Source organism: Echiichthys vipera (assembly GCF_963691815.1).
Source record: "Echiichthys vipera genome assembly, chromosome: 10".
Lineage (NCBI taxonomy): Eukaryota > Metazoa > Chordata > Actinopteri > Perciformes > Trachinidae > Echiichthys > Echiichthys vipera.
This window is the reverse complement of record NC_139835.1, coordinates 26,119,563-26,135,904: the sequence shown is the minus strand read 5'-3', so window position 1 is coordinate 26,135,904 and position 16,342 is coordinate 26,119,563. Positions and strand designations below refer to the sequence as shown.

The 16,342-nt window shown below is 38.5% G+C and overlaps 1 protein-coding gene across 1 annotated transcript; it reads left to right on the top strand.

Annotated features, from left to right (window-relative positions):
- Window positions 1–1,096: 1,096 nt before the first annotated feature.
- On the top strand, window positions 1,097–14,430 carry hacd2 (3-hydroxyacyl-CoA dehydratase 2). The gene is made up of 7 exons (XM_083921340.1): window positions 1,097–1,287; window positions 4,038–4,155; window positions 5,599–5,617; window positions 7,934–8,022; window positions 8,550–8,671; window positions 11,127–11,305; window positions 11,631–14,430. Exons 1-7 carry the CDS (start codon window positions 1,163–1,165, stop codon window positions 11,711–11,713), a joined length of 735 nt encoding a protein of 244 aa, XP_083777466.1. The 5' UTR covers window positions 1,097–1,162; the 3' UTR covers window positions 11,714–14,430.
- The last annotated feature ends 1,912 nt before the right edge of the window (window positions 14,431–16,342 follow it).

Genomic DNA, 16,342 nt, shown 5'->3' with positions numbered 1-16,342 from the left:
AATAATCTAATAGTATAGTAATAGTAGTTTGTCAATTTATTATTTTGGAGTTTTAAGTTTTCCATAGTGGTTAAATATGATTTAAATGAATCTTTAAGAATGTAAAAGGAGGGTAGTGTGTTAAGCGAAATCATTTCATGGCTCCAGTATTTTGCTAAGATAACGATAAAATTAATTATGTAAGTTTCATATATTTGGCCCTTTGGACACTAAGGAGGCTGATGAAACAGAGGGACATCTAGTGGGGGAAAGAGGAACATTAGCCCATAAATTCAAAGATATATTTATTACTAGTTCTTAACAATACCAAATATGCAGCTGATTAAACTTATAATTCATTTGAAAAGACAGAAGGGCAAAGACTATTGGTTTTCACATTAGGTTTTCTTCGTTTAGAGTGCTGACTTTCACATTCATATTGGCTCAACGGTGTGGAGATTATAGCCCTTCTACACAGCTCCCTAATTTTGTTTTCATTGTTTTACTATTTTTAGGACCATGTAATGTTAGAATACAATGTCCAAGTTGTATCTGAAATTGTTGTTTGAATGAAGAATTTTCAAAATTCAAAATATACGGTTGATTTTTTTACAATCTCTTTCTCTGTCTCTTTTAGCTAAAATATACTTGAAATGTCTTAAAGAATATTCCACATGTAACCAAAATAACTTAACACAGAAACATTCCTAAAATAAGTTGCATATAGTCTTAATTTCGTTATTACAAAATACACAATTCCCATCATCTCTGTTGGGAAGCCCCTGAAAAGCACGTGCACGGTAGGGGGCGCGCTTATCAAAAAGCGTCACAGACAAAGACTACAACGTTAGCTCAAGATACTTCATGTTATATTAGTCAAGTTGTAGCCTGCGAACACCCAATGGATAGATCAGCTAGATTAAATACAGGCAAAAATAAATATTCTCATCAAATATATCCAATAAATACAGTCGCACATTAAAAAGAGTAATTCTAAAAGTGACATTTGAGTGACAGCGTCTTAAAAACGAAAGCGGATGTAAGGAGGAGATTATCCTCTCGTTTCGGAGAAGACACTTCCGGGTCTGGCCCCCTACTCGTTTCCTGACTCCGTGAACCTGGCTGACAGCCGCCGCCGCCGTCACCGTCGCCCAGGACCGAAGACCGTTGAGGGTTTGCAGTCATGTCGGCAGCTGCTCCGGGGACTAGCAAGGCGGCCCATGGTGATGTGGCCGCGAAGAAGAAGAAGGGACCCGGTGCCCTGGCAACGGCCTACTTGGTCATTTACAACGTTGTTATGACAGCGGGGTAGGTAGCGTGTTTCCTCGTGCTAACGCTGCTGCTGTGGTGTGTGCTGTTGACCCAGACAGTACAGAATAACGGGCAATATTTCCCTCTATTAATGTTATTTTTCCTATATTACTCTGCGTTTTATAGGTCGTTCTTTTTTTTAGATTAATCAACATTGTATTTCCATTAAAACATACATATAGTATACCTAAACACAGGTCGTTAGCATGCTGTGTAGTGCAATAACTTTGGGTTTGCCCCCCCCCCCCAACGTCCAACGGCTAATACAGATTAACGTTAGACAACCACCTGGCGTTGTGACGGACGGGGCCGCCACTTTACACAATACATAATATTAAGACAGATGGTTTATTGTCTGCAGTCAGTGTAACACCAGAAATTGTGTTCTTTTTAATTTGATCTTTGCATTCATTTTCACATTATTTTGTAGGGGCAACGTCTTCCGAGCAAAAGTTAGTATTGTTAAAAGATAATAAGTAATAGGTTTATTTGATGTAGCACCTTTTTAAAGACAAAGTCACGTGATAAAATTGTTAAAATAATGAGCAAGCGAAAAACAAATACAACTGTAAATACAATTAAAACACTCACATAATTTAAATGATTTATTACTTAAACCCTACCACTGTAATTAGAAATGCACCTTTCTTTCTTTCTTTATCTTACACCTTAAAATCCACTTAGCTCCACTCTGCCCAGGATTCAATATTTAATATTATTTTTTATCTGAAACCACTAAGCATCTTATTGTATATTGTATATAGTGTTTTAAATTATGATTCTGTACTCGTATTGTATTTTATATTTATTTATATTGCATTTCTGATTGTATTGTACCGCTGCTATGATGACCTAATTCCCCCTCGGGATAAATAAATCTATCTATCTATCTATCTATCTATCTATCTATCTATCTATCTATCTATCTATCTATCTATCTATCTGTCTGTTTAAAAAAGACATACTTAAATTTCAAACATGAGACAAAAGCCATTTTAAACATGCTCTGTAGACTCTCATTAAGTTATAATTTAAACCAAATAAGAATAAAATATTGACTGAAACAGAAATATTTAATAGATTAGTAGATGAATTAAAAAATCTGCTAAATGTCAAAGGTCAGTGAATAACCGACTCCTCAAATGTGACAATTTGCTGATTTTGCTGCTTTAGTGTTATCATTTTATTAATCATATTATTTTTAAATAGAAAATACATGAGATTTGGAAATTGGTCAAACAAAATGAGGCACTATTTTGAGTTTTCAGAACTCGTGACGGGTATTTTTCACCTTTTTTGAATATTTCATAGAAATCGTTTATCTGTTAATTGGAAATTAAAACAGATTAATTCATAATCAAAATAAATTACAGCAGTTAATATCCAAATTTCACTGAAAATTACCACTGAAACGATTTGAGATAAAATGCCTGGTTGATTAAGAAGAAACCTGTGAATTTGTTTGAAATTAACACGAAGTTATCGTGTGTATAAAAATACATTTATATCAAAAATTGTAAATGGTCTGAAATAGTTATTTTTTAGGAAGGATCAGACATAATGCTTTGAATGGGTGTAAAGTTTCATAAATGGTTTTTGAAAACCAAAAGTTTGTCTTTATACAGTTTAGAGCTGTGAGTAATTATCAGTAAGTAACTGTGTTTATAATTATATTGTCTGCATCATTAAAAGTCAGGTGGAAAAATCTTTGCTCGTGGATATTTTGCATTTAATTTTGTGTTACTTATTGATTACAGTTGGTTGTGTATTAAACCAGACTTGATATACACTAGACTAGACTATACTCATTGCTCAACCCAGCTACTAATTAAATTATAAAAAAGTAATTATCCTGAACCATGAACGAACTGAGAAATATCTCTGCGTGTCTTTTATTGCACTGTTTTCCAGACTGTTGCGCAATTAAATGGTGGGTGTTGTTTGTTCACTGTTCCAACCAGTTAGGTCACATTGTGAATGCCTCAGTATTGATGGGCCACACAGTCTCTGCTTTGTGTTGAGCACATGTTAGGGTGTCGTACACCACGCACGTCAAATGCAGGCGTGCATTCAGATGCTGCCATAGTAGCCAAACAGGCCTGGTCAGATCCTGCCCAAGTGGCCCTGATATAGATTCAGCACTGCTTCTGACTGACTGAGATTGAGGCCTAAGTCACATTTTTCAATCTGTGAAGCCAACATGTGAACTGAAACCTTTGCTTGGCTCAGGTCCCCTCGAGTAAAAGCTTGTACGTCCACAAGTTCTGCAGCAGACCCTGACCCTCTGTGTTGAGAGGGGGGGAATTAAACTCATTCTGAATAGTATAATGCATTAAATTGCAAAAGTTAGGTGTTTAGGCGTAAAAGGTTTTTACCTGATGAAGTTTCAAGGACAGAAATTGTTTGTTTTTTTAAATATGGTTTATTGCAAGTAAAAGGACAGTGTGAGGGACTATTTGAATGAATGAATGAATGAATGAATGAATGAATGAATGAATGCTTTTTTTCAAACATGTGAAAAATAAATTACACTTGAAGCACTAGTTATTAAAACCCTTTTGTATGTTTGAAAAGGAGTAGGAAGAAGCATTAGCTAATTAATTCCTACCCTTTCTCCACTTAGTACCTTAGTACTATAGGTGTTCTTACTTCCTGTGCATCCTGATACGATCATCCGGTAAATCTTGTTTTAAATTTTTTGCAATAACAGTACCGTGATTATTCTCCCCCCCTGCTCTGCTCTTCAGGTGGCTGGTGATAGCTGTGGGTTTGGTCCGAGCTTACCTAGCCAGAGGAAGCTACCATGGGCTGTACTACTCTATAGAAAGGCCTCTGAAATTCTTTCAGACTGGAGCTATTCTGGAGGTGAGATGAGCACACGGGGCAATAGAAAACAAATGTCACAATATGATTAAAATGCAGTATGTACGTATATATGTAATGTAAAGATGTTTCAATACCATTTTGCTTCCCGATTTCAATACCTGAGCTTGTGTATCTGCATGAACAAATACATACAGAGAATAAAAATGCCATAGAACTTTCTTTTACGATCTAATTTGACAGTCAAGTGGATTTTTGGTGGGTTTTAATTCTGTTTTATATGATAACCACATAATTAAAAACCAATGCATAGACTGGTGTACTCGCTGATACCGATACCATCATTGTAGCCAGTATCAGAGGCATTTCTGATGCTAGTATTGATTTCTGAACTCTAATATAATGTGGCAATATTTCAAAGACAACTGTTATTGCTCATCAACACACAGCATGTCATTTATATTTCCAGATTTTAGGAATAAAATGATCATTTTTATGTGGATTAATCTACTAGTGTTGTTTTTAGCAATCACCTAACCCTCTTTTTCTATTATATAAGTATTATATTTAAAGATCTTACAGCACTACTGATAACAGATGCATCCATCTATTGTCCAAGCTGCACACCGGAGCAAATGTCTTGGTAAACTGTTAATCCCGGCCCGTTTTAACTGCTACTAAAACCTTAAAGGCACTAAAAGCTGGCTGAGTCTTGTATTCAGGACTGGATGTGCAGTGGCACTGATATTCACATGCCTGTTATCTGTACAGTGTTTGGTATGTCCTCTATGGCGAATCATACATACCACACTACATGTACACTGCATTAAAGCTACAGAACCAAAGAAGTATTTTGTAATGACCTTTTGAGAGATTTGAAACTAATGAAAACATAGTGGCTGAGATCAGTGAAGTTCACTCCTTTTTCTCAAAAAGGAGTTTAAAGAGAATTGTCTAGTTCCCTCACGTGTTAAAGAGGGCTAACACACTCTCACAGCACAGCACAGAGACAACGTGCTTGTGTGCGTGTGTGTGTGTGTGTGGTGCGAAGGGTCATCAGGGTGAGGTGTTTCAGTGATCCTGTCCAGACACACTGTAGCTCAGTCACAGCATGCCAAGTTTTTGTTTAAACATCAGTGTCTTCCATTCATGAAATAATCTGTGCCCAGACTGAACGCTACCAGCACTATGGTGTTTAGTCGATCTTAACAGTGACTGTCATTTAGGTTGAGAAAGAGAAAGGAGAGATAGAAAATCCATGTCAATAATATGCCAGCTTTTCTATTATAGAGCTGAACACATTCAAATGAAAATGAGCATGATTTTACAGCATTACCCAAAAGAGAAATGATATATATATATGAGAATGCAAGAAAAGAACTGAACAATGAACCAGAAGCAAGCCATTCATACAGTGTTATAGGAGTGGGGCCATTTGCTCCACTTCCATATTGAGTAATTTTCTGTTATCTTTTCCTTTCACAGATACTGCACTGTGCTGTAGGTGAGTCTCTGTTCAGCACCCACCCTCTCCTTCGCTGCTCTCTGTGAAACATCAGAGAGAATCACAAACTGCATTACCATTTGTTAGTGTGCTACTGTAACGCTCAATGAAATCTGACTCGTCGAAATGTTAATCACGCCCGATGTCAGATGGGGTCGGCTCCAGCCCGACCCCGATAGGGACAAGAGATGGGTGGATGGAAATGTTAATATAAGATATCTGTAATTTACATTATTGCATTTACGATTTAAATACGGTGAATATGGAGAATGAGCAGAACGCGGCCGTCTAGTGTTTCAAGATCGTAGTCGCAGCAACAAAAAAAAATTCCACCACTCAGGTTGCCAGGTTAGTCAGCCTGTAGCCTGCAGGAGACCGGAGTCTGTTTGAGCCTGTTTGAACTCATCCCCAGTTAGCGTTAGCCGTTACAGCTAAGTAAACATGAAAGTTAGCTTACTGATCAAGGAGAAACGTAGCCATTTCGACGTGTGTTTTAATGCCGTTGAACTCCTTTATCCCAGTCCATTGAGCAAATGCTTGGCCTTTATTGACTCCCGTTTTTGCCCGTCTCCGGTCTCTCAGCTGCTGAGACAAATAAGCAGCTGCAGGATCGGCGAACTCCATTTCACCCAGTGCCAGCCTACAGTAGCTGCACCGAACAACAGACAACCCTGGCTGGTACAATGTAAACAGAACGTGACAGAAAGTCATTGTCAAACCCATCGAAATTAAAAAAAACAACAACAATGAATTCAGACTAAATATATCTTTTTTTATGGAAAAACAATACTTTCATACTTACATTCTGTACCCCTCAAAACGCCCAATGGGTGTATTATTTTTTTAAATTAAGCTTTTAATAAATATTTTACATATTCAACCTTTAAGTTTTTTATAAATCTGATTGTATGAAAGCACTAAGCTTTCTACCAAAGTGTAGATTTTTTTTAAGATGTGAATTTTACATATCTCCATTTCAAACGTGGTAATTCTCAAGTCATATTGAAAATACCTCCTTGAGTCTTAATTTTAAGTGAAGATGTCTGAACTGTTATTCTAATTAATTAGAATTAAAGTCGTCATATGTAACCTGGAGCAGATGCTTCTATATATACCAGGAGCTTGACTCAGCTTGTTTCTGAGATTAAATTATTGAGGGCAGAAGTGATTTGTGAAAAATACTGAGAAGCTTTGAGTTTTGATTCGACAAGTCTAAATTTAGAGGCACATTACCTTCAGTTATGATTTCAGTAGGCTGATCATCCTGCATCACATGAATACAATAAGATCACCAGGGCTGTTGTGGAGGTCCTGACAGACACACATGTTTTATTTACCACAAAGTCCTCAATAAAGCTCTGGTTTGCCATATTTAAGCTCTCCACTTGCCACTTGGTACGCTGCAGGAGTTGAATGACAACATTAATAAAGTCAGTACAGGTGTGTTAAAAGTTCTTTTGACCATTCAAAGTGTGTTTGCAAATCTCTCAGCTCACTTTGACAGTTAGATAGCGTTGGATAATATCGTAAATTATGGCTTTGGACTGGTCCCATTGTGATTACGACTCGTTAGACTGCGTTTGTACCTCAGATGTAAATATGTACAGACAAGCAGAAGCTTTTCATATTTGAAGTGTTTGCCAAAGAGGCAGCAGAGGGAAGCTGTTGGGCTCTCGTGGTGTTAATGTGTGAGGGGAGAGCGCCTCTCGCCTGGGTGCCTCGCCGCGGTTCACAGTCCATTCCCTTCATTATCTAGGATTAATGAAGAATTATCTAGGCTCCCTGCAGCTGCTGTCCACTGAGAACAAACACACACACACACACACACACACACAAACACCGCTCTATCTTCTTCTCTACTGGCCAGTTGAAGACCCTCAACTCTTTATTTTCAATAGTTTTGTGTGGATCTAGGAGCTCACACAGTAATTAAACATTTGCTATCAATATTTTCACCTAGGGGTGGACAATTTGGCAAAAATCTTCTATCTCTATATAGGTCGTTTAATAACCGATAATGGTACATATCAGGATATAGCATGTGTTCCGCGTATTCAATACATAAATATTATTTAAGGAAAAATAATGAAATGAAGCCTATTTATGTCTACTCCTGTGCGAATTCTCATTTATTAAGAACTTTAGACATTTAAGGCAACTAAAAACGGCAACCATATTGTTGGTTTCGGCAACCAAAAGCCACTTTTAAAAGTTAGTGTTGAGACCTGACTGTCTTCACATATATAGTGTATGTAGTAACTACAGGTGCTCTTGCATCCTTTCACATAAGTCGTTGTCCCTTGTCTCATTTCCCAGGAATCGTACCGTCCTCTGTGGTCCTGACTGGATTCCAGGTCATGTCCCGGGTCTTCCTCACCTGGGCCGTCACACACAGCGTCAGGGAGGTACGATGAGTTTCACTCTTATCTTCTACCTTCCACACATAAATCAGCCCTGCATAAAGTGTCAGTGTATGAAGACATGGCCATGTAAAAAAAAAGTGAACTGTCGATGTACTGTTTGCCCTGTTAATAGATCGGGGAGGAGTAAATGTGTAAGTAACGTCAGTTGATCTTGCTGTCGGGTTGCAGGAATGAATCTGCTTACTTTTAGTGTTGTGAATAACTTATGTATCTCATGCTTCCTATGTGTGTCTGTCTATTGTACGATGCTACACAAGTTGATCTCTCTTTCTCTGTTGTGCGTGCGTGCGTTTGTTAACATATTTGCCTTGGTTTTAAACGGTTTCACTTACTCTATCTGAGGATGGTGACCATCTGCCTGCAGTGTGATCTGAGCTCTGAGCATCTGAAACAAACAGCATGGTTTTGCGATGAGAATTCTAGATTTAGCCTAACTACTGCAGCATGATGCAAGGCCCGCCTGTTCCTCCGTCCTCCTCCCAACCGTCCTTTTGTGTGTAATTCTGCAGGTGCAGAGTGAGGACAGTGTGCTGCTGTTTGTCACAGCCTGGACCGTCACAGAGATCATCCGCTACTCTTTCTACACCTTCAGTCTACTCAATCACCTGCCATACCTCATCAAATGGGCAAGGTAGGAAAAATCTACCTGAGAGTTGTGTCAGAGCAGGAGGCGTTTATACTAAAGTCTACAGTCAGGCCACAATACTTGTTGAATACTGAATGAATAACAATTTTGACAAATTGTCAAGTTGTGAAATGCTCAATATTTGGTGAGATTCTTATTTTTGTTAACTTTAAAGTCATAACCTTATTTAATGGCATAATTTGATCTTGTTTATACTGTTCCGGGGCTAAAGCTAAAGATGATTTTCGTTATTGTTTACTTTGTCCATCTAGTTTGTGAAATGACAAAATGTAGTGTACAAACGCATGTAATGATTTCATCTAGGTTGTTTTTCTGACCAATATATTCCAGAAATGTCAGATTTATATAGAAATATGACAAAGAAAAGCAGCAAAAGATCACATTTAAGACGTTTGAACTAGCAACGGTGTGTGTGCGTAAACCAGTGAATTATGTTATATTTTCATTGTTGAAATTGAAAATAAGTAATTGCTCTGTTTATTACTTTTTGTCAGAGGTAATTGGTTTTGCTACTGTTCATATTTCTTCATTTCAAACCTAAAACAGATGTGTGTTTGATTCTTTTTGTAGAGACTATAACAATGAAAAAAGGTTCAGGAGGTTTACGAATGTGACACAGTAACAGGAAAAAGTATCACAACACATACCTCTTTAAAGACATTAACACTGATATTCATCTATTTATATATATATATATATATATTTAAAAATCTACAGAAAATCAAGCCGTTTCTACCATAAAAATCTACGTCTCTCTTTCTGCCTGATGGGATTCATCTGCGTCCTCAACCAAGGCAACAGTTGTTAAGTGCCTCCTTCCCCGCGGCCTTTGTTGCTAGGTAGCAAATGAGACCGTCGCTATATTGGTATTCGACTTTCAGTTTGAGTTGCACCCTGAGAGGCAGAGAAATTGGTCGTGCATCTGTGGTAAATTCAGCGGGGGATCAGAAAATACAGTCACTGTGTTTGGAGTTAGGAGTCTGGTTACTGAACGTTTTTATTTCCCCTCTTTGATTTTCATTCTCTCTGTAGAAGAAAAGGAGTTCAGTGCATCTTTCATGCGTAATTTCTAGATTTTTCTTATTTCTCCTCAAAAGGCCTGACTCTCCAACAGTTCTGTGATTAAAAATGTACGAGCACGCTGAGGCAATGACATCCCTTTTCTATAGCAGCACATGGTATGGCCTGATATTAATATTACAGCATATTTAGAGTTTGGGTTGTAATGTTGTATTTCATGGTACATGATATGTGTCAGCTGTTTGCTCCACTCTCTCACTAAAGGCGGATTTAACACTGTGGATGCAGCCTTTTAACTATCAATTTAAAGTATCTCTGTCAACAGGTGGCACCATGCCTTTACTTAAATGCATAGTTATGGTGTTGACATGTCCTTTCATGGGTGGCTTTACTTTTAAGGGCAGTGATTTAGATCATGATTTACTTGAATCATTGCCTTCTTGAAGTACTTGTGTCACGGTCTGGGCACATTCTCAAAAAATTCCTCATACTCCTCCACTTTGTTTTTTGAAGAGATAGGAAATATTTCTGGTATTGTTGCCTCTGGCAACATCTGTTATTGTTTTCTGCTCCACTTACATGTTTTAAAACCAAGCAGTGTCCAAACTATGGATGAAGTGCCTTCTTTTAGACCTCTGTGGTTCTTCACCAGCGGTTTCTTAACAGGCAAATGTGGAAAGCAGGCATGTATGTTCAAGTTTGAGTTGACCAATCAATGACAGGTTTAGAGCAGGACTGAATCAGAATCAGAATCAGAAAACCTTCAATGTCCTGCAGACGGGGAAATTCTTTTGTCACAGCAGCAACAGAATATTACAAAATAAGATAAAAAATAGCAAAAATAAGCAATAAAGTTAAATTTAAAAGGGAAGAAATAGAAATAGACATATATACAAATGTACGTGATATAGTGCAGTTGTTCTTGTTATTGTTTGTTTTGTAATAACATAATTTGGAGTGAATAACTATGAGTAAATATTAACAAATAGTGCAAAAACAGAAGTGACCATAGTACAGGCCTATTGCACAGTGCAGGGTACAGGATGAGGTCAATAGTCTATTGGGAGCAGTGCTGATTGTAAAGTCTGACAGCAGCAGGAAGGAAGGACCTGCGGTGCCTCTCCTTCGCACACTTAGGGTGTATCAGTCTGTTGCTGAAGGAGCTGCCCAGTGCTGTGAGAGTGACCTGCAGGGGGTGGGACTCCTGCACCAGCATCGACTGGTTAACGTGCAGTAAGTTGCACTGATGCTCATGGTGTAAAACGGTAAAAAACCCGAACGGTATCATGCTCAGCTCCCTCAGTGTTGATAATATCATTTTTTTCGCCCACCCCTCATGTTGCAGAAACAGTGAATAATGAAGATGTATGATTTATTATTTCTCCCCCCGCCTTCTCTTTTACGAACCCCTCTGCTGCAGGTACACTTTTTTCTTTCTGCTGTATCCCATGGGAGTGACCGGGGAACTGCTGACTATCTATGCAGCGCTGCCGGTCGTGCAGAAGACAGGCCTGTACTCTGTCACTCTCCCCAACAAGTACAACTTCTCTTTTGACTACTACACCTTCCTCATCCTAATCATGCTCTCCTACATTCCCCGTAAGTCAACACGCAGACTTCTTATTTATTTGGTAGTGACAATAAACTGGCAGCATTGATATTGAGCTTCTTGTAAAAAAAAAAAAATGTTTTAAATCACAGATTTCTTGTAATTATAACTGACTTATCTCAGTTTTTTATGGGTTAGCATCATTTGTATCTCATTATTACACAAAGCAATCATTTTATGCATGAAACTGTACAAGTGTACCTTTTTATAAAGGGGCCACTGAGAGTATAAAAGAGAAAGAAAGCTCTTCTACCATGATATAAAACTGGCTCAGTCCAATGGTAACATACTAATCTTCTGCCCCTCCCTCCCCAGTCTTCCCCCAGCTTTACTTCCACATGATCCGACAGAGGAAGAAGGTGCTGGGCCACGTAGAAGACTACAGCAAAGTGGAGTGAGCCCAGCAGCGGCGGGCGGATCTGATGAAGGGAAAAGAAAACCAAAACGACCGACAGAAGAGGAACAAAAATCATGTCTGCTTAAAGAAAATCGAGCCAGTTTTCAAACGTCAGAGCTGAGCAGGCAGAAAATCAAATTATCAAACTTTTTTTTTTCCCCCCAGCCGTGTTATGTAGACGCTCACAAATCTGAACAAACTGGTGTTTTCTTATTTTTTGGTTGTCGTCGTTTTTTTAATTTATGAACAAACTGCAGCTACTTTTGTTTAGTCAGGGCGCCCGCAGCCGAAAAGACACCGCGTCTTGACTCGGATACAGTTGAGCTGCGCACTGAGCAGAACGCCGTCACAGCGTTGAACTGAATGATGCACTGGTAGAATCTCCTTTTTAAATGTCCCGCATAGAAAATTCTAGTAGATTTTTCACCTCCACATGGCTCACCTTATGGTCTCTTTTAAGAAGCAGTTTTGTTTTACTACGATATAGAAAGTATAATGTGAAGACTGCTACTGAAAGTAGCTTGTAGGCTTTGCATCTACAGTGTGTTTGTTGGTGCAAACTGAGGTCCCGATTACTCACTTTCTTCATTTCAGTCAAAGGTTTCATTACATTCCTAATTTAGTTCAATAAACCTTTTTCATTCTGTGCTTGCATGTTTTTTTTAATCCGTTCTTCTCTCGTGTTAGCTGCTGTTTGTTTGGTGTCGGCTTGATCCGTCACACATCGATTATGTTGATTTAATGGAGCTTACGCTTCCAAAGTTTCCCAGTGACGACTGTGAATTGTGTCTTTTAATTTCCCCATTGTTTGATGTGTAGGTGGTTTATACATTAATAACCTGAAGTAGCGAGTGTGTTTTCCCATCACGCATCCATCCTAGTGAGCAAACATACCTCTTCTCTTTGTAATTGCATTTTTTTCCTTTTTGTTTTGTCTATTGAAAATAACTAATTAGACATTTCTTCCCTCCAATAAAGTGATAGTTTATAAAACATCTAAATTAGAACACACACTTTGATTCATGCTTTATAAAACTCAGTTTTCATCCCATTTTTAATTTATTAAACAGGCCTGTGTGTCTTTTTTAATGAGTTTATGAACAATAAGGACATGATGGCACACTTGATTAAAAACAATATATAACACAAATGGCACAACATACAGTAGCAACAGTGTTTTCTGATCAAATGAGCTTTAATATGTAACAAAAAAGCCTGCATTGTAGCCTAAATATATGTTGGATGTTCAACTTTATGGACTTTTATTTTGAAATACAGAGTGACGTAGCTGTACCTTGGTACATAAAACTGGTGGTCATTAATTTATATAGAGTTGTGTCCGCTAAACAACTAGTCATAAGTGACATGTTCCTGTCCCTGGGGGGGATAGTGCTTTAGAAGGGAGCAAACACACTTTGTACTGACTTCAAATAACGAGCTTGTAGTCAGGTCTCTAATAGCACAGTGACAGGAGAGAACTGTGAATCAGTGTTTTGTTTTATGGTCAGGTTTGATGCTCAGTGCATAATGTTCTCTCTTTGTTTTGGACAGCGTTAATGTTTGTGATATCCTGGAGTTGTAATCCTCAATGACCTCTTTTTTAGTTGAATCTTAAACTCTGCTGCTCCTCCTCCTGTCCTTCTGGGTTCATTTCACTGCAGCAAAGCGAGAGCTTCAACCACTAGAGGTCTGACAAAACAAGATTCACTCATTAAATGGTCTGTTCACCCAAGTAACAAAGAACATCTGTGCATATACTTCTGGTGGTAGCCATGTAGATAGGTTTGGTTGTGTTTGACCAGGTTTTGAGATGCCAAATCTCATCCTGGAGACTTCTTCCTTCATCCCAGTGCATTGGAGGAGCCAAATAACAAATGTCCCCCGTCAAAAATAGTTACACCTGTGTTTGGCAAGTTATAAAAAAGGCATACTCATCTGTGGTTTCTCCCTAATCCAGAGTTCTGCAAAGCCTCTGTGTCCCCATTGCTTTACAGTTTCGTAACCACTGCTCTGGATAGTCCACCTATCAAGCTGTCAGTAGATTTGTAGGGTGTTATTCCTTCGTGAGAGGGTGGTTCCCATGAACGTTGTCCACCGTGAGGTCTGTGGATTATCAAGAGTGACTGGAACGCTGATTTCTAGAACAAGAGGTTGCTGTAAAATATGTGAAATATGCTCAAAACATCACAAACAAAATTTCTATCTATATACATTCATCGTATTGGGGTGGAGGCAGAAATCTCAGAAATGTATATTCCTGCCAAACCTTTGCATGTCTTAATACTGTTCTATTAGAGGTAAATAAGACATTACTTGTAAATTGTGTGAACGGACCCTTTAATATTTCCAAGCCCAGTTGCTACTGTCTTTTCTAAAATGTGCTCTCCATCAGCGTGTTTCTTTTAGCTTACTGATCACGCCATCTGCAAAACAAGTTGTGTTAAAGTCCTGCCTGCTGTCATGATCATAAACCTGACTTACACTCCTTTATTCTGTAGCAAAATGAGCAGCTATAGTGGCTGTGATGTCAAATCTTCCCCGTAAATGGTTGATTTGCATGATTGCGGATGCTTGTTGAAAACGTCTCACAGGAGCCGAAGTGCAGCTCGTCGTAAAACTGCATGAAAGAGGAACTCTAGATGCCTGAAATGATGATGTGTGCTACCACCTAACTTCAAAACAAGAGAAAAAATACATAAAAGCATGGCATATGTTACTCCAGAACTGGTTCTACTTAATAAAGTTTTGATACAAATGTTTTGCATGGGGCCAGCAGACTTTGTACAGGTATGAATACTGAGTATATATTTCCAATAAACCTATAATATGGTAAGCATACTCACTATTTTTCATTTTATATACATTACTTACATTTACTGATTCATGTCAGCTGAGGTGTGGTGTTCCCTTTGAGTTATAGTGCACTTCTGATAATTCAGGGCAAAAAAAAAAAACTGCAACCAATGAGTCATTTCACTCATGCACCACACAGGTGGGAACATTGTCTGTCCTGGAAGGCTTCATCATACCTTGATGTATCTTGAAACCCATTAGCCACACTGCTGTGCATTCACACACTAATGAAAATGGATCTGATGCATGTAGCAGGTCAGGATGTGCCTTTTTATCTCACATTGCTGGCTTATGATGTAAAGCATGATACGTGCAGAGTGCAAATACTTAGCAGGCTCAGGTGCATTCAGGAGCAGCTAAAGAGCCAATCAGCTGACAACACAACAACAACAATTCATTCAACACAGTTATTTTCAACCTGAGCAAATGGTCTCACATGCAATCATACGTACTGTACTCTAATATAGTATATATACAGATAAACAGGACAAGAGGTCCAAAAATAATATTAATTTTATGTATTTCTAGGGGGAAATGCACAATATTAAACATAAATGTTGTCATTTGATGTATTAATTGGGGGGAAAATATAGATAAAGGAAAAAGAAAAGGGGGTGACTTGTACTTTTCACAGATGACTCAAATGCCTTGATTTTATTATTAATATCATTATTAATACTAATATTTTGCATTTTTCTAGTTATTGAGAAGTTACATTTTTCATTTGGGTGATTTAGTGCAATGTGCGCAAACCTGGCAAATCTGAACATGACAGACCAGCAGAGGCCAAATGTGTATGCAGGCTGCAACAGATTTCATTAATGTTGACAAAACCAATCTTTTCATGACCACTTTTGGCTCATTTAAATGTGGAAACTTGTTTTGGGGACTTATAGCGGGGCTTTGACTGGACTTGAACTGTAACTTGGGACTTGCTTGAGACTTGATGGTTTGAGACTTGCACGTGTTACTTACTCCTACTTCTGCCAACAATAGTTCAAAATGAAGCAGCAAAGACTGAGATCGCCTGATTTTTAATCCCCAGTATGGGTCAAGCTCATGGGTGCAGATCCTGGGGGGACACAGGGGTCATGCCCCGCTTAATATCAATACTCTGTGCATTTGTCCCAAATAAAAGCATGTATGTAGCAGACAGGACTTTTATTTTGAAGAACTGCCAGAACATGACTCATAGACTGCACAGCAATGCCTCACTATAGGGGGCGATACAAACTCTAAAGCAACAACTGCAATCTGCCATAAAATGGAAAGAAGAAGCAACGTAACGGGGGCACTTTGATGTCAAAAGCTGCTCTAATACAGCTCCAAATTAAAGCGAGATAAAAACTAAAAGGAATTCTAGTCTATCTAATACAAAAGAGTATAAGGCCACTGAGATTTTGTGAATAAAGTCATAATATAACAGGTTGATTCGAGTCATATTATGGTAAATGGACTTGTACTTATGAAGCGCCTTTCTAGTCTTCTGACCACTCAAGGTGCTTTCACAGTGTTTGTCAAATTTCACCCATTCACACAGACATTCACACTGATGGCAGTGGACATCTACAAACCATCTAATCTACTCAATCACACCACATTTACACACCCATGCGCAGCACGAGGAGCAATTCGGGGGTTCAGTGTCTTGCCCAAGGACACTTCGACATGTGGACTGGGGGAGGTAGGGATCGAACTGCCAATCTCTCAAATGGAGGACGACCCACTCTACCACTACCATATTATGTTGATGTTTACTGTCACCTGTGTAGAACCC

Bases quoted from the DNA above. Each gene is read 5' to 3' on its own strand.
- hacd2 (XM_083921340.1), top strand. From the start codon at position 1,163: ATGTCGGCAGCTGCTCCGGGGACTAGCAAGGCGGCCCATGGTGATGTG. The intron at 1,288-4,037 runs GTAGGTAGCGTG...TCTGCTCTTCAG, and splicing joins AACGTTGTTATGACAGCGGG to GTGGCTGGTGATAGCTGTGG. The intron at 8,023-8,549 runs GTACGATGAGTT...GTAATTCTGCAG, and splicing joins TCACACACAGCGTCAGGGAG to GTGCAGAGTGAGGACAGTGT.